The sequence below is a fragment of the Lynx rufus genome, unplaced genomic scaffold (assembly GCF_022079265.1).
Source record: "Lynx rufus isolate CCGP_SWC_20201006 ecotype Redwood Valley unplaced genomic scaffold, mLynRuf1.p SCAF_15, whole genome shotgun sequence".
Lineage (NCBI taxonomy): Eukaryota > Metazoa > Chordata > Mammalia > Carnivora > Felidae > Lynx > Lynx rufus.
Genome location: NW_025814829.1, coordinates 53,915,480 through 53,941,836, shown reverse-complemented (window position 1 = coordinate 53,941,836; position 26,357 = coordinate 53,915,480). Strand labels below are relative to the sequence as shown.

At 48.4% G+C, this 26,357-nt stretch overlaps 1 protein-coding gene across 2 annotated transcripts in view; it reads right to left on the bottom strand.

The window, feature by feature from the left end:
- Positions 1–2,163: 2,163 nt before the first annotated feature.
- The window catches only part of ILDR2 (immunoglobulin like domain containing receptor 2), a 57,628-nt gene continuing 33,434 nt past the window's right edge, over positions 2,164–26,357 (bottom strand). Inside the window, exons 4-10 of one of the 2 annotated variants that reach the window (XM_047077073.1) lie at positions 23,224–23,280; positions 20,300–20,446; positions 19,016–19,192; positions 10,313–10,426; positions 5,606–5,822; positions 3,590–4,271; positions 2,164–2,360 (exon numbers count right to left, since the gene is read on the bottom strand). In XM_047077073.1, coding sequence (XP_046933029.1) covers positions 2,325–2,360; positions 3,590–4,271; positions 5,606–5,822; positions 10,313–10,426; positions 19,016–19,192; positions 20,300–20,446; positions 23,224–23,280 — 1,430 coding nt within the window. In that variant the 3' untranslated portion in view covers positions 2,164–2,324. The remainder of the gene's footprint in view (positions 2,361–3,589; positions 4,272–5,605; positions 5,823–10,312; positions 10,427–19,015; positions 19,193–20,299; positions 20,447–23,223; positions 23,281–26,357) is intronic. The other variant, XM_047077072.1, reaches the window with a different exon arrangement.

Below are 26,357 nucleotides of genomic sequence, written 5' to 3'. Positions count from 1 at the left end.
TCCGTCTGAACTGGGGCCAAAACAAACAGACTAGACCTAGGCTCTTAGAGGCCAGGGACACACCAGCAAGTCTGAAACTCAGCACCAGGGTTATGGCTTGTGTCCCCCACCCTTGGAAGTGCCAGCGCTGGGCTGAACCGTCCCTGGTTCCTCTCAGACAGGCCGAAGCCACTGCAAAGTCGCTTGGTGGGCCAGTTCTCCTCCAAGCAGTGATATCAACTCATCCTCTGACCCTCACCACCAGCCACTTCTTTATTTCACCGCACACGCAGGACTGTTTTGGACACGTCACGAAGTAAATGGATGCCAGTGGAATGGTACTCTGAGAATAGGGCCCAGCTCCAATCAGGTGGCTCTGGAGAAGACCAAGGAGTTGCTGAAGAAGAAACCTTCGTAGGTTGCCCGGGGATTCAAAGATAAAAAAATTTACCACTGCTGGGAGGCCAGGTATCGTTGTCCTCCGGGGATCTGACCCAACCCTGTGTCCCACCACAATGGTGTGGGGTGAGAAGCTTTGACAAACGTTTGCCAAAGAAAGTGGAGACTGTGAGACGCCTAGGTTAGATGCAGTCAGGGATGAAGAACATCCAGACAAGAAGAAATAGCTTTTCCTCGAAGAGAAAGGAACACGTAACAGGTGCACCAACTTCTCAGCCTTGAGCAGGAATCAGCAACTTGGGCTGGGCTCAGCGAGGCAGTTCTTCTGTTGGTCGCGGCTGGCTCGCGCCGGTGTTTGCGATCAGCTGAGACTCGATGGGCTGTCAGGGTGGCAGGGGGACCGGGCCTTTTTTTCTCATCATGCAGCAGGACAGCCCAGGCTTGTGCACCTAGTGGCAACTGCAGGCTTTCCAAGAGCAGCAGGAGAAAACAGGCCCCATGCACAAAAATTTTTCCAAGTCTCTGCTTGTGTTACATTTGTTTTGGGCCACCGGCCAAATCAAATCACATGGCCAATCCCAGACGTAAGGGGTAGAGAAACAGGCCGCACCTCTCGATGAGAAGGGAAGAATTTATGGCCGGTTTTTTTTTTGTTTTGTTTTGGTTTTTTTTTTGCAATCTACACAAATTACAACATCCAGAGATGTCTAGCTTTGGGATTTAGGCAAAATCTGTCATTTAGGCAAGGGTGGGAACAGGAAGTGTTGCTTCCTGAGAGAGCCGGATCACTTGTTTCCCAAAGCGTCTAGAGCAGCAATCTGATGAGGCGAAGAGTTGCACACTCCACCATCTCCGGTGTCCCGGAAGGGCAGGGCTGGGATGGCAGAAACAACTCACGGTAAATGAAGTACAAAACCAGAGAAGATCCAGTGGAATCTGTAGGGGAAATGGCCCACATCCAAAACATAATGAGATCGTATATTCTTTTCCTCTTAAATTCTTTTTCATTCTTCTCTACTTACTGCTTTGTCCTTTTTCTTCCCCTTCCCCTTCTCTTTCATGTGTGTATTTTAAGCGTTTATCAGAAGGCACCTGATGACAAGTTAATCAGGGTGCAGAGGGAGGTGGGGCTCTGTGGGTGGCACCGCCATGTGAAAAGTCCGGGAGAAGGAGGGTGAGGAGAGCCCTTAATGTCCGAGACTCAGATGTCACTGTGCACAGCAGAAGGAGAAAAAGCAGTTTATGTTCTCAGAGTGGAAAAAGAAATACCACTTGCACAGCTTTTCAAAAACGTATACTCTTTTGTTTTGTCGCAGCCACTCAAGGCATGTCATTCAGAACGGCAAGCTGAAGTCATTTCTGTGATCGTCCAGCAGGTCACTGTCACTGAGCTCACCAAAGGCCCTCTGATTTTAGCGTAACAATAGTCACTGACTAGTGACTGGGAGACGGGGGTAAAAGGTATACTTTGCCTAAAGCTATCTTCTGTTGTCAGTATCGGGCCTTCTTCTAATGGTAGTGATACGTTCTTCTGTCTCTAAGCACAGCACAGGAAGTATAGAAGAGCATACCGTAGGCGGAGGCGTTTTCCAGGGATCGGCGGTCCAGAGCTAACTCCCTTTAAGAATTGGAAAAGGAATCCCGGTTTGGCTAAGGAAAAACATCAGGCAGGATGAACTCAGTGGATGAGACACTCCGTGCGTGGAATGTCCTCACAACATAGTCATCTTGTTTCTCACACCAGTTAGATGTACGCTGAAGTTTGGAATCAGCCCCCCCCCCCCTTAAAGGACGCTCCCCCCCAATCCCTTGCCAAAGCAAAGGTCAAATCTTCCAAGGTGGTGTCCAGAGAAGGTCCCGGGCCTGCTGGCTCTTGGATTTGTGTCTTGTCTCCATAGTCCGCTTCTGATTTCTAGTCACCCAGAGAGACGGCTTGAAAACAAACATCAGACCACAAGGGACATCCTGGTTGGAAAGTCACTCTGGAAAAGAGCAGAAAGAGCCCAATGTTAAGCCACACGATGGTTAAAGAACCCCAACCCAACACAGCGGATGGTCCCCTGGGCAGAGGCTACAACCTAACTGTTCAGAGCCCGGTGCACCCTGACTCTTAGGGCATTTCATCAGGCTTATGGCTACAGTTCCTAAGCCTCAGTTGGTGCTGAAGCCAACATGCATCTGACGGAACTTAGTTCCGTGGCCACACAATGACTTCCCAGCCCTTCCCAAACCTGACATAACCTTAAAGTTCATTCCCTGCTCACGGTACCTCACAGGTCATCTCATTTTACTCTTTAAAGAACAACGAAAGATACTTAATTGTTCTGGAGGGGCTACGAGTCATGCCAGAACGTTTTCCCATTCATATTCTCTCCCCAGACTGCACACTAAAGGAAAGGTCCACCTTGAGTTATGAAAAACAAAATGGTGGAAGAAGCAGGGTCACTGAGGAGGGAGGGTAAGCCCTTGGGCTGGCAGAGCGGTCTTCAGAGCACAGGGGGCAGAGGCATTCTGACAACCAAGAGTGGGCATTTGGGACTGTCCCCTGGCGATTCTCTGACCTCCAGAGCTCACATCCGGGGGCTGAGGGGCGGACCGGGCTGCCCTTGGCATTTAGAGAGAAAACAATACAATCTATGTAAGGCCAATTACAAAAGAGACAATTAACCGGGCAGGGACCGAAAGGTTTCCTTCACAAACACAGAGCACAATTTATAGTTTACATTCAACAAAATGTCAAGGAGGAAAGTGAGCTGTCCTTCAATCACGGCAGTAGCTACGAACCTTCTCTGGGCTGTGAACGCATCCGGAAGTTTATGCAACCCTCCCCGCAAGGGGTGGGAGATGGGGGGGAACGCATCTACACGCGTGCATCGCACATTCTGCACACAGATCTCAGAAGCCCCCCCAAACGTCTGTGGTGGTAACGATTCTCGAATCCCTGACGCCACACGCTTCTTAAAGCTGCTCTTAAGGATCTGGGACGCGACATCTGCAGCCCCGCAATTTCTGCTTTTGGCAACTCTCCAGGGCCCCCTGCTGACTGCCTTCGCCTGGTCCGGGGCAGAGCGAGGTGGGCAAAACCCGGCCTGGCATCCGCGTTCCCAAAGCCGGCGGCCCGGCTCCCGGCCCCTGGCCCTCCTCCCCGAGCCTCCCCTCCCCCGCCCCCACCGACGGCTCCCCGCACGAGGAGCGCCAGGCTCGGCCTCACAGTTTTCTTGGCGGGCTCCTTCTTCCGCTTCTTCTCCGAGTTGCCGTGGTAGGGCAGGTCGCGGCCGCGGTAGGACGGGCCTCGGCTCAGCTCGCGCTCGCTGTAGGGCGGCAGCGCGTCGTCGTCGTCGTCGTCGGCCGAGTCGTCGTCGTCGCCCTGCGGCGAGGCCGCCTTGTAGGTGCCGGGCGGCGACCAGGCGTAGTAGGAGGCGCTGCGACGGCCGAGCTGCGCGCTCACCCGGGACGGCGTCTCGAGGCTGCCGCCGCGGCTGGCGCCCTCGGGCCGCGCCTGGCGCTCCAGGCCGCCGGCGCGGGGCGCGTGCTCGTACTTGGGCGCGGTGCCCGGCGTCCGGCTCACCAGGCGCGGCAGGGGCGCGTCGTCGGGCCGCCGGCGCGGGGTGCCGGGGGCCCAGGCGCGGCCCGCGTCGCCCAGGGGCTCCCGGCTGCGGCTCCGCGGCCCGTAGTACTCCTCGGGCGAGTCGTCCTGGTAGAAGCCCCCGAGTGCGTGCGTCTCCGAGCGCTCGAAGCGGCCGCCGCCCCGCGCCTCGTGGCTGTCGCCGTCGGCCCGGCGGGAGCGCGCGCCGTACGAGTCGGCGAAGGCGGCCAGCTCGTCCATGGAGACGGCCGGCACGCCGGCGGCGAAGTTCTTCCGGGACAGCATCTCGGACTTGGAGCGCTGCTGGCTGAGGGCAGAGGGCAGAGGAGACGACGGTCAGCCGGCCCTGGCGCCCTAAACCGGGGTCTGCGCGTCCGCCGGGGGCCCCGGGGGCCCAGCGGGGGGGGGGGGGGTCCGAGTGGGACGCGAGAGCGCCATGTGCTCTGGCTGGCCGAGCGGCCTTGGACACCTCGGACACCCCGGACTCTCAAAGTAGAGCGAGGGCGGCCGTGGCTGGCTCCTGAATTCGTGCCAAGGATCAAGACGGAGTTGTAGGTAAAAATGGTGATATATATATGGTGTTGAAACACACGGTGGGGCCTTGTGATCATTATGTGACTTCTGGTTGACAGCCACATGTCTCCTCACACCCTCAAAGCCAGCGTGGGTTGGGGTGGCTTGGGATGCACACAGTTGTAGCCCAAGAATACCCTGTAATATTTGGTGATATACAAAGAGCCCATTTCCTCCCTCAGAGCCCAGGGTCAATTTATCTCTGCAAGTTACCTGCAGTTGGTCAGTCTGAGAGAAAGACAGTGTCTAGTGTCCTTCAAGATAAAGGACAGGGGAATGGTGTTGGTCCCATTCAGTGGGAAGCGGCCCAACAAAACAGGGTGCACGTCTTGGCCTCCCATATTCATTGGCCAGGTGACTCTACCAAGCTCCTCAACATCTGCAAATTTCAGCCCCCCTCCCGCCCCAACTTAAAATGGGGACATTAATAGTACCTGCCTTTTAGAGTTACGAGAATCAAATACAACAGCATATATAACGTGTTTGGCATCTTACCTTTCACGTAACAATGATCAAATGATGGGGGTGATGGGTGGGAATTTTTAGAGGTTATAGGATAAAATATTATGAGAAGGGCAGGGAAATGTCAATAAGGTTAATAAGGAAACGTAGTTAATAAGGTGCATTAAGGTTCAGTACGGTGCCCATTTCAAAGGGCCTTGAATGATTACTTCTACACATGGTGTCTTAAGTGTTCCCCTGCTTAATAAATGTGAGGGGGTGGGGCGCGCCTGAGTGGTTCAGTCACTTAAGCGGCCGACTTCAGCTTCAGCCTCATGATCTCGCGGTTTGTGAGTTCCAGACCCGCGTCCGGCTTGGCGCTGACGGCTCAGAGCCTGGAGCCCGTTTCGGATTCTGTGTCTCCCTCTCTCTCTGCCCCACCCCTGCTGACACTCTGTCTCTCTTTCTTTCAAAAATGAATAAAGATTTTTAAAAAGTTAATAAAAAAATTAACGTGAGAAGGGGATGTTCAATAGCCCAAAGAGAGGGGGCAGGACAACCTAGAAGGGGAGACAGAGATGCTGTCAGAAAGTAACAGCCTCCGAGCTCCGGCCACCAGCACTTCACCTGTGCCTGAAGCTCTCCCGATCCTCTTTGTTATACTCCATGGCTGAGGGTCCCCGGCTTGCCCCACTGCTGCCTCCCATGACACCTGACCAGTAGTCAGGATTGCTCTCCAAATCCCCCGACACAGGGAACTGCTTGCTTCTCATCTGGTGGTACGCCTGGCGGAAATTACTGTCCTCCTCGTGCAGGGAGCTGAGTTCCGAGATGGCGTTGTTATCTGCGGGGACAAAACCAGACATGACAGAGCTTTCTACGTATTAGGGTGGGAACTCTGTGAAGGGCTGAGACCGAGGCTCTGGGGAAACCCCCTCCCGAAGGCCTCAATCCTGTCCAGGGTTGGTTATAGACCTGAACTAATGGGATTTGTGTTCCGAGCCCAGCAGGAACTGGCTCCACCCAAGAGCCCACTTGCTTATCAGGAGGAAGGCTTCCCGCATTCTCTGTTGATGGAATGGGAAAACAGTTGTTACTGCCCCACCTAAGGCAGGCTTCCCAGAACTTGGGCTCTTTTGCAGCTGGTTTCCTCCTAGAGCATCACCATCCTTGTTCCAGTGTTTTTCTCCATGTATAATTGGGTGAAAGCCATGACGATCCCAGGCATGTTGAGCCAAAAGGGGCAAAAAGAGAAGTCGTAGTTCACAAGATCTTCCCTACTGTTGCCTGAGTCCCAAGACGGGCCTTCAGAGCCGGGACAGCCCCAGGCTTTAGAGGAACCCCATTCCAGCCTCCTGCAGCCGTGCCCCTCACCACAGAGCACAGTCCACAGGGTCAAGGGGACTGCATACCTCGTATCCACTCTTTCCCTTTCTGGATACTCATCCAGGAACCCGGAATATCCTTCCCAGTTGGCACCACGTCCATTTCCAGGGCCTACAAAGACTTCTTTGCCTCCCTAAAGAGGATTCCAGGAGTGTGCAGCCACGGGTGGCTAGGACAGTTGTGTAGAGGTGTGGGAAGGAAAGGGGGATTGGGCTGCACTATGGTCTATGGGCTTCCACTTGTACTCTTCCTACAAAATTCTAAGGAGGGGATGGCCACAGTTTGCTCATTCCCTAAAGGGCCCTAAGTAGCATTTTGCATAAGCACTTGTGAATAAGACCAGAATCGCAGTCTGGAAAGAAAAAAAAAAAAAAAAAAACCCAACTATTTATTTATAGAACTCCGAAATGGATTGAATATCATTTTACTTAAAAAAACACATCTAGCGAATCTATTTCTAATGTAACTGGATCCATTTGTTTTCTACAATCCTTTGGTTAGAACTTCAAAATATTATCAAAATCAACATTTACAAGGTGTGAGGCCTGGCTGTTGAGCAAAAGGTAAGCCAAGATACGATGTGGGCAGCACAAATATGCGTCTCAGGTTCCCCTCTACTTCTCCTCCCTACCCCCAACAGTCCTTGGAGGAGCAGAGAATTTTGCTGAGTCCCACCCATAGAGGAAAGGAAGGGCCTCCCCACCACTGCACAAACAGTGTCCTTGTCCTGTTCTACCAGATCTGGGCTTACTGGAAATGTCATTCATTTTGGTCATGCAATCAGTTGGTTTTGGATTATAATCTAATTGTTAAACCTGTTCCTCTTTCTGAGGAGAATGGACTAGTTAGTGCCCATTTTAAAGAAAAATAACTCAGATACTACTGATTAAACAATCTAGAACCTTCCTTTTCTCATGATCTCAGTGAATTCGAATCTCCTGGGAACAGCACAGAAGAGAACTATCAGGGGAGCCTGGGTGGCTCAGTCGGTAAATCGTCCGACTTCGGCTCAGGTCATGATCTCGCGGTCTGTGAGTTCGAGCCCCACGTGGGGCTCTGTGCTAACAGCTCAAAGCCTGGAGCCTGCTTCGGATTCTGTGTCTCCCCCTCTCTCTGCCCCTCCCATGCCCATGCTTGGTCTCTGTCTCTCGATAATAAATAAACATTAAAAAAAGAAGAGAACTATAAAATGCATCAAGTGAAACTGCTGAACGATCACATTATTGGCTCAGAACTTTCCTTAAACTTCAGGGAATAATGGACTTTTCCCACTTCTCCACACAGCGAGGGCTAGCTCTGTTTCGCCATTCATACTGGTGGACCATCTAGGATGTCTGCGGCTCTAACATTTCTGCCGCATCGAGCATACACATCAACGTCCCTGCTTCGCGAACACCTAATAATGTAACTCTAGGACAGGAAAGACAGACTTTGTCTGTAAAGGGCCAGATAGCAAATATTCTAGGTTTTGCAAGCCGTGTTGTCACAACTCTTCACCCCGCCATTGTAGCACAAAAGCGGCCACAGTCAATGTATAAGTGAGCCGGCATGGCTCTGTTCCAATACAACCTTTTTACAAAAACAGGAGGTGGAACATATTTGCCCTGGTAGCTGTTGTCTACAGATCACTGCACTAGGAAGGATCCTGGACTAAAAACATCCCAAGAGCAACCCCCTACTTACAAGGGGCAAGAAGAAAAAGGATCTTCCTGGCTAGCATATTCATGAACTTGAAATCCCCAGTTCTTACAGAATCTTGCCCCAGCCTGAAACCAGGAGATCCGTTTTACGAGGACATCTTCAAGACCGTCCCACGTCCAAGATCCACCCCAGGGTTTACTCTGCTCTTCAGGAACAGAACCTCTGAAAGTCAAGTGAACTATATTCCTACTTCATCTCTGTGCAATTATTGTAATGTCAACCCGCAGGTTCCAGGAAATCCTGGTTCCAGTTCTAGCACTTTTCCTCTCTGCCTCCCTTTTCTTCTCTGTAAAAGGAAGGAGATGGGAGCGCCTGGGTGGCTCAGTCGGTTAAGCGTCCGACTTCGGCTCAAGTCATGATCTCGTGGCTTGTGAGTTCAAGCCCCGCGTCGGGCTCTGTGCTCTGACAGCTTGGAGCCTGAGCCTGCTTCATATGCTGTGTCTCCCTCTCTCTCCCTGCCCTCCCCCACTCATGCTCTGTCTCTCTCTCTCTGTCTCTCAAAAATGAATAAACGTTTAAAAAATTTTTTTTATTTGAAAAAAAATTTTATTTTTTTTATTTGAAAAAAATTTTTTTAAACGTTTATTTATTTTTGAGACAGAGAGAGACAGAGCATGAACGGGGGAGGGTCAGAGAGAGGGAGACACAGAATCTGAAACAGGCTCCGGGCTCCGAGCTGTCAGCACAGAGCCCGACGCGGGGCTCGAACTCACGGACCGCGAGATCATGACCTGAGCCGAAGTCGGCCGCTTAACCGACTGAGCCACCCAGGCGCCCCCCCAAAATTTTTTTTTTTAATGAGGGAGGTGGATTCAACAACCTCAGTCTCTTCAGCTCTAACATACTAAAGTCCTAGGAGGTAAAAGGCTGTGATCTCTAAACAGATACAGCCGCGGCAGCCACGGAGCCATCCAGTTTGCTCAAAAATTTCTTGGGTAAAGAGCACAGGACTGGGAATCAGAAGAGCTGGGTTCTCATCCTGGTCCGGTCACTTCAACCCTCTGGGCTTCTGTTTCCTCATCTGTACACTGCAAAGGTTGACCTCAGCCATCTTTAAGATGCTAAGATTCCATGACATTAACGATCTGTCAGTCCCCCAAGACCATCCAGGTAGGCAGGAGACATCACCTAAACCGGCACCCATCCTTTTAGCCTAACCTCAGGTTTTAACTTTTTCTCTGAGCTGTGAGATCCACAGATTTCCTCCCAGGATCCTTCTCCTTGATCCCTATCTGTGTCCCCTCACGGGGCTCCATGACAACACGTTACAACTAACTTGTCAAGTGCAGTGACATCTGCATTCCTGACATTCCAATCTGGAGATTGTCTTTTTATAGTCCCTGCGGTGGGAGGATGCAGCCCAGACAGGATGAATTTAGCATTGCAAACTGGGAGGAATATGTTGTCCTTAATCTGAATAAAGTGCCTCTAGTCTGGGACTGTTTCCCCAACAATTCTATCGAGTCTCTCCTTGCTTCCAAGGCAAGGAGGGTTCAAAGAGAGACAGACATTGTGACCTTACCACCAGGCCCGCCAGCACCCTTTTGATGATTAGCGAATCTACGTCAGACCTGCCCTGTGCCGCCCCTCATCACGGAAGGTAATTTGGGATCCACGCCAAATAATCAGCCGTGTCGGCTGCCAAGCGTCCAACGGGCTGTGAGTGAGTTAAGGTTGGGGCCCTGCAACGCAGTGATTTAAAGGTTCTCTTGACGAGAGGGACGCCCTTTTTGCTAGCCCCTCGGTCTCTGCCGCTGGGGATCTCAGAGGAACGTCGGGCCTCCTTTTTGTAGATTCATTTGGCAGACTTGCTCGTTCACTTTCCTCGAGGCCCCCCTCTAGCAAGTCAGCAGCTGGACCGTTGTTCAATGATGGGGGCTTTCGTGCTGGGAAAAAAACGCACATCTTTTGTCATTATTTTGAATCTGTTTTAAAGAGAGTGGCAGGGAGAGACTCTTCGAATAAAGTATTTCCAACCCCAGGACTGCACAGGCCCAACAGCGCTGGCTACTCCATGGAGAGATACAACGTAAGCCAAGGGACACACATCTGCTCTACTCCTCGCACCAGAAGCCCTTTCTCTCCCTTGTGTGTACTTGAGGCTACTGTCCTCAGGATGTCACCGGCACCCTTGCTAGTTCTAACCCTGAGAGCTCAGGGCTGCCCAGGTTTGGTAACCCCCGAATCCCCTTCAAGCGCTGAACTCCCGCATGACGCGCAGATCACACAGAACTAACAGATGCTCACATCTGCCTCTCATCCTTCTGGCCGGATCAAACTGAGCCAGCTCCTTCTCGACGTAGTACAGGACCTTCATGGAGTCTCTCTCTTTGTCCGCTTGGATCCGGTAGCCTTTGCGAACTGTTAAGGAAAGGACAGGAAGGTGAGCTGAAAAAAGCAGGAGGGGGCCTCCATTTTACCAAGTGAAAAACATGGTCCCCGCTTATAACAACTCTTTTTGAAATCACCCAGAAATAGTCATCTATATTTATACTTATGGAACCATACCTGAGATCCCTTTTATCAGATGGTGCCCCTGGAACGGAGGAACAGCAGGTAAATAACAGAGTTCTATGACAGTGTATTTTGGGTCACTTGTTAAATTCTGTTTCCTGCTTTCTGACCTTCTAGAGCTCCACTTAAAGATCATCTTCTCAAAGCTCAGGGAAGTATACTCACACTAAAAAAAAAGACCACCTTCTAGACAGATCATTCTATACCATCTGGGGATCATATCTTCACTTGGTAGGAGCACATGTAAATAAAACAGACACCCCAACATCAGGGACCTTGACAAAGGTGGCCTGAACGCCTCTAGGTTCCTGGGAGATGATGCAAAAACTCCATAACTGGGATTAGAGACTATGATATACATTTGGGCCAAGGAAGGTGCAAACTACATGGATTGCTAAGTATGGTTCCATTTATTTCTTTAACATTTTCCTTTTAGGAAAGGGAATACCATATTCTAGACATGATAAATTCAACCTGCCGCTATGTGGTTACAAGCAGGTGTTATTTTCAGGGCTTAATAAGAAACAAAACTAAAGCCTGAGAGATAATACCACCTCCTACATTCCCATCACTCATGTTGTCAGATACAAAGGCTGTTGAAGCCCCATATCACTTAAGTATCAGCCAAGTCCAATACCAGCCTCAAGGGTGATCAGACACAGGCACGTCTAATCTTCACAGATAAGGGAAACAAGAGAAGGGAAGGAATGGGATGGAGATGTAACAACAATGGCAAGAGACAACACTCATTGGGCACTATAAATGTGCTTAGGTACGGTGCTAAATGCTTTAATGGACGTTCATTCCTCCCAACCCCTAATGAAGTTCCGGTGGCCTCATTTTATGGTTGAGAAAACTCTGATTCAGAGGGATTTCATAACTTGCTCAAGCATTACTGGCAGCACCAGGGCTGGAACCATGTTATCTGACTGAAGCCTCTCTGGAGCCTAGGAGTCAGGGGTAGTAGGAAAGACAAGAGGAGAAAGCCCGGAGTAGGAAATGCTCGAAGGTGTGCCCTGGGTGGGAGGATCTGAGCCGTCGTCCTATCTTCTAGCCAGTCAGGACTCTACAACGGGATGGAAGAAAGTGACCCAGCCCCCAACGTCCTCTGTTCCCAAAGCAGGGCGAATGCCGTAAGGAAACCACATGACTGCATGTGCCTCCAGAGGGGACTCTGCTTTCTGCTTTCTGGTCACCTTACCCTGGCTGTGGACAAAGCCCCACACACGAACTATGTCCACGGAAGATTAAAATACAGCATTCTGCAGCACTCTGATCACAGCCCTGGCACCGAAAACTGAAAGAACGCCCCCACACCCATTTGCAGGTGCACCAATTTTCTATATGAGAACATTCTGGGCAGTTCAGATTCATCTCCAATTGTGGAATCACTTAAAAAAAAAAAAACAAAAAAACTAATGAATCTCAGCACACGCTTTTAAGTGGCACCTTCTCCTGGAGGTTAGATCCGTAATCCTTATGCAGAAGCAATTATTAGCAGGAATGATTTTATTTATCAAGCTACACACTCTTCCTTCCATCTCTGCAGAGGCGTTTACAGAGTAGTACAGACAGTTCAATTAAAATGCAATTATCCCACGGAACTGCTATGTCTGTTCTGAGGCAGTCATGTCTGATGGATGAAACACAGGGCTAGGAAATAGGGAACTGGGCACTGGTAGGCATGTGGCTGCTTTATTGAGGGGCCTCAAATAAATGATGACCTACCAAGTACCTGGTTTTAATGTCTATAAAATGCAACTAATACTTCCCCAACTTTAAATCTTCCCAACCTTTCTCTTCACAAGGAAGAGAAGACAGATACAGAAAAAATTTAAAAAGGTAAAAAAGAGGACAACAAAGACCTAATCGGTAGAGTTCTTTGAGTTCCTTGTAATTATCAGGGGCCGCTCAAATGGCACCACATCCCAAAAGCTTTCTCTGATTCTCATAGCTATAAAGTTCTATTTCTTCTCTCTCTCCATCTCATTTCTCTCTTATAAACCATTTACTTGGAAGTTTCACTAGGACCCTCAATACGCTCTAGTTTGTTCCAAATTATTTGTATAAATATCTCATCTTCCCAAAGATTTTCGAAGGAAAAGAAGTCTTATTCTAGATCAGCGTAAAGCCCAGAACAGTGCTTGGTAGGCACTTAATAAACGTCTGACGGGCGCCTGGGTGGCGCAGTCGGTTAAGCGTCCGACTTCAGCCAGGTCACGATCTCGTGGTCCGTGAGTTCGAGCCCCGCGTCAGGCTCTGGGCTGATGGCTCGGAGCCTGGAGCCTGTTTCCGATTCTGTGTCTCCCTCTCTCTCTGCCCCTCCCCCGTTCATGCTCTGTCTCTCTCTCTGTCCGAAAAATAAAAATAGAAACGTTGAAAAAAAAATTAAAAAAAAAAATAAATAAAATAAACGTTTGAGCTGAATTGGTGCTAGTCTGAGGGTGGTGTGGGGGGTAATGATTTCCTTGGAAAGAGTATTTCCTGTAGAGTTTCCCTCTCTGGCTTCTAAACTTCCTGAGGACAAGGACCGGTTCTATCTCTGCATCTCCAGCACAAGCACAGAGCCTAGCACACTGTAGACCCTAGAAACATGTGTTTGTATGAACGAATGAGTGAATGAACGAACGAACGAACAGAAATCAGGAATAGAAACTATATGACAAGGGACTGCAGAGTAAGGCAGAAGCAGCCACGTGGTTGGTTGGTCAGAGGGTTTTGGCCAGGAAGGGGAGGACTTGAACGATGGTTTGAGGGAGCAGCAAGGTTCAGGTCAGTTTTGCTGCCGTTATTGATGGTTATTTTTTAAAGGAGAACACTAGCAGGTGCTAGAGGCATTAGGGAAGGGGCCTACCCTACCTGAGCGATGGCTTCAGCCAGGTGTTTTAAATATGTGAAGCACTGTTACGGTAAACATTCAGTCATACTGAGATCAAGTGGAGGTGGGGAGGTGCTGCCTTATGGAACAATGTCCCAGCTGTCCCCTGGTGGTGAGAGATGGCCGCCTCTCCGAGCAACAGCTGGAAACCTCTCCGTTAATTGCAACTTGGAGTAGAGCATAGATTGTTTTCTGTGCCATTATAACAAATCACACTCCCCCTTGTGAGACAGGTTTGATGATGTATGCACAGGTTATCATGTCCCTGAAAAGTTACGGTCACTATTTACAGCCTCAAATGAAGACAGTTGTCTCACCTTCCGATCCTGGCATTATAAAGAGACTCCGCTAGAACGGATACTTTCTGCCTTGACTTCAGCTAATGTCTTCAGAAATCTAAATCCCTCCGATTTGCCGAGAAGGACGAGGACGAATTATTGATATTTAGACTTTAGAGGTATCATCTATTTGGTTTCAGTAGCTAAAAAGCTAGGCCGTTCTCCCTGCAAAAAGGTGTTTCTTTTTTTCAACTGAAAACTGTAAGTTTGATTGTGTAGCACACTAAAACTAGAACGAAAACAAGTTCTCTCATCCTGGCAGAATCTGGCTCTGTGTCACATATATGCTCAGGAGCATTTAAAACACCAGAAAACCTCTCTTCATCCCTCCAAGCAGATGAGACTTTTCCTTCTCTGAGCTTGCATCAGAGAGCAGTCTTATCATACACTGCTTTGTATTTCTTGACTCGTTTTATTTCCATTCACAAACCCCCAATGCCCATTTTGCTAGACAGCAAATTCTGTGAGGGAAAATTCGCAGGCATTCATCGAATTTTTCTTACGTGAAAACAAGTAAAATGGTGTCAGGTTGATTTTTATCTGTAATTTGCCTGAAGATCCGAGAACTCTCTGATGGGTGGCGATAGTTTAAAAAGACAGGTCCTGGACCATTGGCCAAAGTCCAGCCCTTTTTGGAAAATGACTTTTCCCCCCAGTGATGTTTCAGTTTAGCATGGATGTGGGACCTATTTATCTTTTCAAGCTCTGTCTGGCCCAAGTCCTTTGGTTGGTGTGGCTCTTCATACTTCAACTCCTCGAACGGATTAGCCTCGGCAACTTTGGTTCTGGCGGGGAGGGAATATTGGGATGTTCATTTTGATGCCAAACTACAAAAATTCTTATTGTTAAAGTAGTTGAGCTGATGTGTTTGACCCAGTTGACTGGCAATCAGCTACTTTTCAGTTCATTTCTCCTTTACAGCCAAGCCTAACTTATAAAACTTGCAGAAGAAGTCTCTGAGGCAGATACCCATGGATATAGCCTTGTTTTTCCTACCCTATCTTAATGAGCTAAGTAAGGCTGTTTATGGATGATGCAACAGCTGCCACATTCCACCCCCAGGGTGATAGCAGCTCAGTTGTGGGAGAAGTGATGTTTAAAATTTGCATATCCTCTGTATACATACAGTAGGCATATATATAGACGCATATCCTTATTAGTTTTGAAAATGACATTTCAAAACCCTACTTGCCTACTCAATTCTTTTGTAAGAAGAATGAGGGGAGGCCAGGTGGATGTGAAAATAAATTAGAACAAGGCAAGAGTAGCGGTGGAAAGCCAGTGTCGGAGATAGTTGCATTAATCAAGGTGAGAGATGAGGGTAGCAGGGACCGGGATGGCACAATACAGGTGGAGGAAAGTAAACCGATTCGAGGTTATTTTGAGGTGTAATCCGAGGGACCTGGTGACCAACCGGATGAGGGAAGTGAGGCAGAGATGAGGACGAGGTCCCTGCTTCTGGTGGGGGCTGCCGGGTGGACAACCGGGCCACCTGTTGTGATAAGAAATGCGGGAGTTGGTTTGCAGTCAAAAAACAGCAGACTAATTCGACTTCCTAGAGTCCGAGTTTGAAATGCCTGTGAGATGTCCAGGCAGTTGGGTACATGGGACTGAGGAGCAGGAGAGGGGCTGGAGACAGTGACTGGGAGCCATAAGCATAGAAAACATAATTGAAGCCGTGGGAGTAGATAACATTTCCCAGGGAGAGGACCTTGGACAAAACAGGAGGAAGGCCAGCCAGCGTAGAGAGAAATAAGTAGGAAAAATTACTAACCAACGTGTTGGGGAAGGCAAAGAGAGAGGGGTGGGGCAGGGGTGGCAAACGCTTTGAGAAGTCAAGGGAGGTTAAGAACTGGGAAGCATTGATTAGATTTGCCACAAGGCAATCTTCACAAGCACTGTTTCTGGAGTAGTGAAAGCGACAGCAAGATGGAAGTTAGTCGAGGAGCTGGCGAAAAGCGGAGGAAATGGAGACGTGAAACATCCGAAACGTTGAAGGAGTTCAGCTGTGAAGAGGAGAAAAGGGGTAGGGAAGCAACATCCAAGGACTACGAGGTTTTTGCAAATTGTTGTTTTATTTTAATGGAGAGATTTAGGCACGCTTTGAATGCTGCTAGGAAGGAGTCTCTAGAGCAAGACAGTCCGGCAAGGAGAGGGGAGACTGGGATGGAATGTGGGGTACTCAATAAAGAGAGAACCTTGACAAAGCTGAAGAGGCTGAGTCCAGGGCAGGACAGGAGGAGAGAGTTCTTCTATTGTAACAGAGGTCTCAAGTAGCTGCCAAGAAGAACGGGGGAGGGAATCAAGGCGCCTCTTCTCTCTCCCAGTTGGTAACTGACTGGCTACACTACACACAGCTCATCCAAGATGCCTTTCCAACTACCCAGAGTGTTCAAAAGGGCACTGTATACAAATGTAACCTGAAAAATCACTATTGCTAGATGATTACCCAAAAATTGAGCTAGCATATAAATATAAAATAGGCTAAACTTACATCTTTATAAATCAGCACTTCTTAACATCTCTAACCTTCTTTAACAAATAATGGACATAGAACATTGGCTCAAGCCACCTTTTTCTTAACAGACAAATAACCAGATGCCATCAATAATTCTGTCCATGGGGCCATGAGTACGGAAATGTGCCCACTAGGGGTCACGAGGAATGCTATCCTGACTCAGTGAACCACACAATGACAACCTGGGCCAGACTAGCTGTGGCTAACATTGGTTGTGCATCTTCCCCTTTTTGCTGGCTAACAGAACCCTGATTTTGTTCATTTCCAAGGTGATTAGGTGTTTTTGGCCTAAGAGATGCGTCTCGATTAGTTCAAGCCAATCTGGTATAGAAACGGGCACAGGACACAATTCTTGCCAACAAAACCACCAAGAAGTCTGTTAGAAGGGGGAGGGGCGTCTGGAAAAGGTTTCCTCACTCTTGAGAAAAGCAGCACAAGGGAGAAGCGTATCTTTTTCTATCTCTGAATGCATTTAGTACCTGAACTATGGCAGTCACCACAGGATCATAAGGGGAGCCAGCTTGGAAGGACAGAACAAAAGCTATAAAGAACTCAGTCCTTCAGTGGTGCTACCTGAACTGATCGATTAAGCAACCCCGGAGCCACTTTTCCTTGGGATTTCTTGCTCTGTGAAATAATAAGTGTTCCTATGTTTCAAGCCATTTCTTTTTTTCTTAAACGTTTTTTTTTAAACATCTATTCATTTTTTTGAGAGACAGAGACGGTGCAAAGCGGGGGAGGGACAGAGAGAGGGAGACACAGAATCCGAAGCAGGCTCCAGGCTCTGAGCTGTCAGCACAGAGCCCTACGTGGGGCTCGAACTCACGAACTGTGAGACCGTGACCTGAGCTGAAGTCGGACGCTCAACCGACTGAGCCACCCAGGCGCCCCCTCCAGCCACTTCTAACTGCATTTGGTTAGTATGGCAGGAACCAGAAAAAGGTTGAAATCAGGAGAGAGGAAGTGTCTGTCACCCGATGAGTAAGAATCATTTCATTACGAGAATCCATTTCCAAAAAGTTAAGAGGGAATGGGTTCTGGTGGGAAGGAAGGATAAAAAGACTGGAGAAAGGGGAAGCCACAAACCGATTATGAGACAAGTTCCATTAACGTCTCTTTTCCCATTCCATCCTTGGGAGAAACGAACTATATTGTCTTTATCTCTCCAATTCTCTGTGTGTCCTTGATCATTAACTTTTACTTCTCAGTCTGTGACTCATTCCCAGGCTCAGACGTCAGAATTCTACTAATAGTTCCAGGGAGAGGGTAAAAAAAAAAAAAAAAAAAAAACAACAAACCCACAAATACCAATTACTCACTGAGGATATCCACTCCTTCCAGGGTCCAGCACGGACAGGTCATTCAGTGGGTCGGATACTCTTCCCGCACCCACTGAAGGAAGTCCAGATACCTCCAGGGGAGAAGTGTCTGTTTTACCAACCCTGCTGGCTCATCCACACCTAGGGATTTAAGTTGCCTTCCAAATATACTTCACACACGTCTAATCGTTACTACTCTGTAATCCTGTTCAGACACCTCCCGGAAAGCTACATTTTAATGTCTCTCCGCCCCTGCTACCCCTGTGCCCTCGCCAATAACCACGAATGCATCATGCCCTAAATACCAGGGCTCATCTCCATCCAAATAAGCTCTCCCTACCAAGTACTTAATTCTGTCTCTGGTGCGCATCACTGGACAGCTTGCACTCATCCTGAAGCCTCCCCTTTCCTGCATTCCCTAAAGTCATACCTGCTTCCTCTTTCGAAGTATCTCTCAGATTTACCTGCTCACTTCAACTTCCATGGCCTCCATCACGACCCAGATGCTCTCATACCCCCTGAACGGCTTCAGTCACCTCTCAGCCCGGGATCGCCGATCCCACTCTCTTCCGTTCCCACTTGCCTTGTTAGCACAGCACCTCTCCAAGAACTCAGGAACCTGCCTGCAGTGGCTCCGACTCCCTTATGGCACCAAGTCCCGGCTCTCCTGAAGGGGTTTCAAGGCCCTCCCTCACCTGGGTGAGGCTCCATTAAAGCCTCCCACTTTCTTCCAGTCAGCCAAGTTGGAGACTGTCAAACACACACCCCGTTCTTCCAGCCCCAGGCTTCCACCATGTGTCCTTCCTGGGGGTGCCCAGCAACCCGCTGTCTGCTCTCCTTTTCCTTTGTGTTCTTCTAGGCCCAGCTCAAATCCACCTCTTCCCTGAACACTCTGTAACTGCTCCAGTTCTTTATCCTTTGAATTCCCAGCACCATACTCTTTACAGCATCTAATTGTCCTAACAAAAGCCTATTGTCTCTCCCTGGCTGGGCCCTACCGCTTCCTGGGCAAACCGTGTCCTAAACTTCTTAGTGTTCCTCACAGTACCTACTGTAGTGCACCAGTCCTGAACCCTAGGTAGGGCTGAAAGAACTATTTATTCACTGGATGACCCACATTCAACGGGTACCTTGCCTCTTTTCCTCATCATCTTAGTTACTGAGGAGTCTGGGAAGAAAGCAGGGGCAGCTACATCCTGCAGCCCTTGGAGAGCCTGACACGCGTTCCAGATGACATCTGATAGAGCTAGAGAGATCCCACTTCTGGAATGGAGACCGTCACTTTCCAAAGAAGAAGCACTGAGCTGATGGTTCTTATCAGGAAGGAACCAGAGCGGAAGCCAGAGAGGAGCATGGGGCAGGGCGGTCTGGAACTACATTTACCACTGTGGCTTCCTCCAGTGGAGTCACTTGGTGCCAGGGGAGGTGGATGCGGCTTGTCCATCAGCATGCCAGATGAGGGGGCTCCTCCCAAGGGGACAGAGGGGATGGAGTAAGGGCCGGGGACACCGGAGACAGAGGGAGGGTACCCGGCCTTTGCTGCCTTCCCTGCTTCATACACTGTGGAGGGAGATGAAGAGCAAAAGAGATTATATTATTGTCCCACCCTCCGCAACCCTCACACCAAAACTCCCTGAGGATGCGCTTACGGGAGCTCTTGGATGTGTGCCTGTGTGTGTGTGTGTGTGTGTGTGTGTGTGTTCTCCTAGGGCTGAACTGATTCATCAGAACCACTCTCCCCCACCCCCTTGGACTCCTCCAGCTCCACCAAAAGCAATGACATAAGGAATTACAGTGTTCAGTACCTGGCAACTGAGTAATTAAGCAGTACTAGGAGCTGTCATGGCAGTCCGCGGTGACGGCACGGCCCATTGCTAACCACACTGTCTGTAGGCTGCCTCTGTCCCTCCGGAGGAGGCCTCGCACCATGCCACCCTCCTGGGTTCCAGGAGGACCCCAAACCTCTTCTAGAGAGGCAGAGCAGGTAATGAGCTTGCACCTGGCCCTGCTCTGTGCTCTCAAAGGCAGAGCAAATAACCTGGGTCCTCCTGGAAACTGCTTTAACCCTAAGAATATTAAAGATGCACGTATGTCTTTCTCCTTCAAGATGTATTCGGCTTATGGCCGGGGTGCCCAACTTAGTGGCTACACGGGCTCGGCCATTCAGGTAAAACTGTGAATCCCCAAGTAAGGACTGGTCCCTTTGTGGACCATTTTGTCACGGGAATAAATAAAACTCATCCGTGGCCGGATGGTACTCAAAGGTTGCAGTCTGCACACTCTGCTTGTTAAAAGAGGAGTTCTCTGCATCCGAGAGGCATGGCCTTTCCTCTGGCTTGAGGGCCTGAAGAGAGGACAAAAGCCTTACCCACAACCTGACATCTGGAAGCTGCCCTTCCTTTCACCAATAGTGCCAATGAGAGTCGCAAACGCAGGGGTGACTGGTGTGGATGAGAAGTATGGAGAGGTGCAGGCAGGTGAGAAGGCAAACAGCAATGGGCATCTCAGGATGCCGGGGGCTCCCAGCAGAGGTGTGAGCCTGGAACGACCAACTTTTAAGGTGGAAGGAAAGGAGGTGGAGAAGGAACTCAGGGTACACAGCTGTCTGATGGTGAGGTGACATTTCTCGCGATCGTTCTACATCTCCCCACTAGTCACTTTACTCACAGGCCTGCGGGCAGCAGCAGGAATCTGGACAACATGGGCAGCGGATGTAGCAACAGCAGCTGTGAGGGCAGCACTGGCACCAGCAGATCCCCACCAGGACGAAGAAGAGGAAGATTCCCAGGATCACCAGGCCAACAAACACCCACTCTGGAAGGACGCACAGAGAAACCCACGGTTGAGGTGGCCCGCTGTCGGGACAGGCACACTCTCATGGCTGTCTACTGTGGGAGGAGTGGGTGGGAGGGATCTGGGGAAGTATCCGGTAACAGGGCACGGAGCCCCCAAACTCAGGGGGAACTCTGAGAGGGAGAAGTGCAGACTTCACAGGGTTGGGGGGAGGGTCATGGGGAAGAGGGGAGAAGGTTGCCTAGGTCGTACCGGGCACACGTAACGACCAGCACAAAGCGATGGGGGAGCTTCGGGGCCCCATCCTGGGCAAAAGGTTCACAGTATCAACTGTAGCATCAGAACAAGTATGGGAGAAGAACAAAAAGACCCCCCGGCTGGGGAGAGGAGGAACCTTGCTTGCTGAGCTACGAAGAGGTGGGTTCTGTGAATATGTTCCTTTTGCGGCCAAGTTACTCTTTCCTATAAAAATGTAAGTCCTGAGAGAAAGTTCTCTATGTCTCCACGGTCTAAACCGGCACATATTTAAGTGGTCCAGGTTCCTTATGTGTTCATCTACTTTCCCTGCTGACCACCCCGTAACACCCTTCCCGGACTCAGCATCAAGGCTGAGATCAAAACCTTCTGGAACAAAACCTGTGGAACAAACCATGGCTAGCGAAATCTAGAGACAAAGACTCAGGTGGAGAATATGATGTCGCCACGCCCCCAAGAATGGCTCGGTTGGATCACGCTCAGGTTGACCATGCTGAATAGCCAGTGTAGCTGCGGGGAAAATGGCTCAGGGCTTTGAGGACTATACTGGCTATGTTTGTTAACTCCTGTTATTTTCCCACCTCTACCAGAGGATGAGCACAGCTTCTAGTGCATTTGCTCATCCAAAAGATTAAGAGAAGGGAAACAAATTCCATTTGGCTTAGATAAAAATGACTGTGACCTTCGAGTGACTTTGTGTCCCGCTTTTGGGATTTGGCTATAGGACCCAACTTCCTATAGACTGGACAGACTAGAGTGAGCCATGAGTTCCTTTAAAAGTCAAAAAATCAAAGTAATTCATTTTGATCGAAAGCCGCCTACCAAAAAGTCCCTTTACAATGAACTTTAAGTATATATTGTTTTTCTTGAATTTTGGTTATTAAATGTTCTTTCAGTTAAATGGACATTCAGTTGGAGCTTGAGAATATGACATTTTTGTTATATAAAGGGTTTTGTGATAATGATAAAATTCTTTGACCTTTGTCTAGAACACAGTTTCCTCAGAGAAAAAAAACCAACAACTTATATTTCCTGAAACGTCCCTCGTCACCCCATCCACTCATCCCCATTCAAATTAACCAGGTCACCATCTCTTCAGTGAGGAAATGAGAAGGCCCTGCGCCTGCTGAGAACGGTCTGGAAAACTTTCCTGCTGAGGACCATAGATAGCTCAGGGCTTTGTCCTGGACCTTAGCAATAACCCAGTAACATTCTGTCTCTGGAGACAGATATGAGCTCTGAGGATTAGATGAGTGTTGTGGCATGGAGGCTACAGCGGTCTTGGGTCAAGCAGTCAAAGATAAAGGACTGGCAGGTTACCCTGGAGAAACAAAAGAATGTTATCCATGCAAGGATTCTTGGAGGCAAAAGGGAGGGATATTCAAGGGACCAGGACCAGATATGAAAAATACAGTAACTCTTTCCTGGGACTGGGGGAACATAACATCTAGCTTGAAGCGATGCTTCGTAACATTGTATGTGTATGTTTGCGGGTGATGAACAAACGAGTACAAGCTGACAGCACTCTGGGTGAGGGGGATCACAAAGAGATATCTATTTGTGTCCCTGGGGTCAACATCAACAGGAAGCATGTTTATATTTGGGTTGGCCAGCTAACGGCAAAACAGGAGAATTCGTGGAAGAATAATTGGTGAAATTCAACTGTGAAGACTTTGGATGTTTTAAAAGCTGAATAAAGTCAAAACCTATGGCCGGGCATAGTCTGTATCTCTCTGTTGCTCCCAACTATTATGCAGCTCTCAACCCTTTGGCAGTAGCCCTCCAAAGCAAGAATGAATCATAGTCTTTAGTATTCTCTGAGTTTGGATATGTCCTTTCCCGTGGTTCATTCCCGTTTCTCATGGAACCTCCTTCCATTACGGACTATAGTGTTGCACTGAACGGATGCTGGCTTGTCTAGGCTGGTGCATTCAACTTAAGCTATATAAAATGACAGAGCTGTGCATCTGGGGTTTCCCTGACATATGGTCCATGGATCCCAGGGACTTATGGGGCCCAAGGAGCCCCTGAAATTGTATACAAAGCAATGCAGGTCTGTAAGTATGTGCTTTTCAAGGAAGGAGGGGTGTACTGACTTCATAAGGTTTGAAAAACTGTTTTGGTAAAGTTACAAAAGGCAATTCAGAGTAACATGGTCATACACTAATGAACGGGTAAACACATAACTTAGGGAATAAGGAAATGCAGATAAATAATTACTTTGTTAGGGATACTTCTAGCTGCCTGGGGATAGCTGAGATGCTGAATGGTTATGGAGTTTGCCAAAGAGCCTGCACACCTGACATTGAAGGACTGGGTCCCCCTTGCAGCTTATTTTTAATCATTATCCTTTGAGGACCTACTAACAGAAGAAATACAATCTAAAGGCTCTTCCATTGGGCTCAGTTCATCCTGGAAAAGAACACAGAAATAATACAGACAAATGTGCAAACAAATTAAAGGAACAATTAGCGACTAATGCAGAAGCAAGGCAGACGGAGTGACAGCAAATTAAGCAAATAAAGAGTTAAATGAGTGAATACCTGGCATAATCTCCACAGCAAAACTGGGCAAGAGATCAGCAAGCAGCCCTGTCCTGCCTGGAAGAGGTGGAAGGAAAAAGAAGAAGGAAAGAGGTTACTCCGAAGGAAAATACAGCTTGGAGGCTGGCTCCACATGGCGCCGTCCCTACACCAGGGCCATGGACCCACGCTCCTTGGGGTAGGAGAGGCAAGTCGCCGAGGCGGGGCTTAGTCAAGGGAATAACTTTCTCCATCACTCTTTGGCAGCCATCTAAGTGAACTCTGCACCTAAACCAGATGGAAGCAGAAACAGAACTTTCTCTCCAACTATTTATAGAAGGAGGAAATTCTCTGCTTCAAATACGAAAAACCCTGCTTGAGCAGACTGACACATACCGTCTCCATTCATTTATACATTCTTCTCCACACATTTTATTGGAAAGTCAAACCCATCTGTATCCAAACGTTCAACCTACATTTTCATACATCCATACACAGTCCTATGTCCATATAAACACAAAAGTACATATTTGGTTTTAACTCAGAATTGTCTCACTACATGTTCTATTTATAGCCTAAAGATGTTTCAATGATTAAAATGTTCAAAGGCGAGGAAAAGATAAAGCTAGATGAGTTACACGCTCTTCTACACTCCTTCTGGTTTCAGAAATACTCTATACATATGTATATGGTATGGGTTTTCCATATGGGACCCACAGCTGGCGTTGTATGAACCCAAGTGCCTTCTGCATGGTTCGGCATACGAGCTTAAGAGCCGGCTGGCGTCAGAACAGGCGCCCCCTCGGGGTTCTGGGAGGCAAAGAGCTACGCAGGAACCAAGACTGTAGAGGATGGGGGGGAGGGGGCTAGTCCTTTTAAATACTAGCCTGATTTAGGGGCGCCTGGGTGGCTCAGTCAGTTAAGCATCTGACTCTTGGTTTCAGCACAGGTCATGATCTCACGGGTCGTGGGTCCGAGCCCCACATCGGGCTCTGCGCTGACAGTGTTGAGGTTGCGTGGGATTCTCTGCCCCTCCCTCTCTCTGCCCTTCCCTCTCTGCCCCTCCCCCGCTCGTGCTGTCTCTCAAAATAAATTCAACTTAAAAAAAAAAAACAAAACTGGCCTGATTTATAGAAAGAAGCACTGAATGCTTTCACCATGTTCCCGTATCAACGTAAATATAAAGGCCCTTCTGTACCTGTACCAGATGTTTCTACCCCACGGAAGCCCTTGCTAATAAACAAGTCTTGCATTATGAAACGACTGGCAAACTGCCCTCCTTTCCCACTTCTAATGGCAAAAAGTCGCCGCGGTACCACTTAAGCACGCAACCGAATCTTACTTCACTTACACGCACAACATATGCCTCTAGAACGGCTCTATCCACTAGAAATATAATGTGAGCGACAGGTAATTTTTAGCTTTTCTAGTCATCACATCACAGAGTAAAAAAAGAAATTAATTGAATACTATATTTTACTCATAGCAGCACTTCAAAGGCTCAGCAGCCACACGTCACTGCTGAACACACAGGTTTAGGGGTCTGTTTCATGCATGTGGAGTGGGCCCATTTAGAAAACGAGTTTATTGAGGTGCATCAGAGAAAAAATTACCCACGTGCAGTTTATATTTTCAATCGAAAGGTTTATCATGATCGGTCACTGGTCCCCGCCTCCGTCAAACTACTCTATGGAAAAGAAGGTCTGACAAAAGTCAAAGAAAAAGGAGTCCCTCCAGGACACTGACTTTTTCTTGGCGCTCCCTAACTATACAAGGCCAACGGGGTAAAAGGTGCCCTGGCCATGTCTCCTGCTTGGGTAATGGTTCCTCATCTGAGAAATTCATTGGGACCACAATACATTCCAAAGGGGAAGGAAGTCTAGAATGAAGTGACTTAGGCTAGCTCTGTTTTAGGTCTTGGCAAGAAAGGCTTCTTTCTTTCTGTCTTTCTAGCTTGTGCAGCTGACCTGGTAAGGATGGTCTGCTGCTTGCAAGGTCTCTTGGAAGAACACACGAGAGCCAAGTGGGGCACTGGAGAAAGGTGTACCCTGAAGGAGACTTCTCAGGCTAGCCTTTGACCTAAGCCTTCCTGATAGGCTAAGAGGTGCCTCTAAGACTCACGTGTGGTCTAGGATGGGATACCAGACAGGAATTTGGGGCCAAATTCCGAGCAAGTGATTCATAGCATGCACTGGTCTCATCTGGAGTGTTCTGTGTACAAATATCCCTTGGAATCCCTTGTTGGAAACTCAACAAAGAAACAGCTGGTCAAGGACTGGGGAATTTGGGATGTTGGCCATCTCTTGAAGACATAATTAATATTAATTACCGGCCAATAGTCAATGATCAAAAAGTCAATATACAATGTTTTTCACAAGCTAGTTATGGGATGCTTACTTAATGGCGGCTTAAAAAAAAAAAAAAATCCAGAGGTGCCTGGGTGGCTCAGCCGGTTAAGCACCTGACTTCGACTCAGGTCATGATCTCCCTGTTCCCGAGTTCAAGCCCTGCATCGAGCTCTGTGCTGACAGCTCAGAGCCTGGAGCCTGTTTCTGATTCTCTGTCTCCCTCTTGCTCTCTGCCCCTCCCCCCGCTCACACTCTGTCTCTGTCCCTCAAAAATAAACATTAAAAGATGGTTTTAAAATCCAGACAATTAGCACTTCTGAATGTATCTCTTATTGTACCTAATAAAATGAGAAGCTTTTCTTGGGTCTACTCTTAAGCTCTCAAGCCTACCAATGTTTTAAACATCTCTAGATACGCTATAGCCCATAATTAACTACATTTATAAAAGAAATGTTATTGATGATATAAACTACCAACTTGTACACTCACAGGAAATTAGCCATGTGATAATTATTAACTATAAAAAATCTATAGATTCAAGGAAAATATGGTGCTTATACTTATTATATAGAAGACATTATATTGGAGAAAGCAGTGAACTGGGAATCAGGGTACTTAGGGCACCTTTGCCATTAGTTTACTTGGTGACTATAGGCAAATTACTTCCTCTTTCTAGGTCTCAGTTTTCTCATTAATCAAATGAGGTGACTGAATAAAGTGATCTATAAATAGGGAGACTATATATCCTCGTTTGTGCCTGTTGCACCTGTGTAAATACTAATAGCACTACTTTTTATTCTTTAAGTG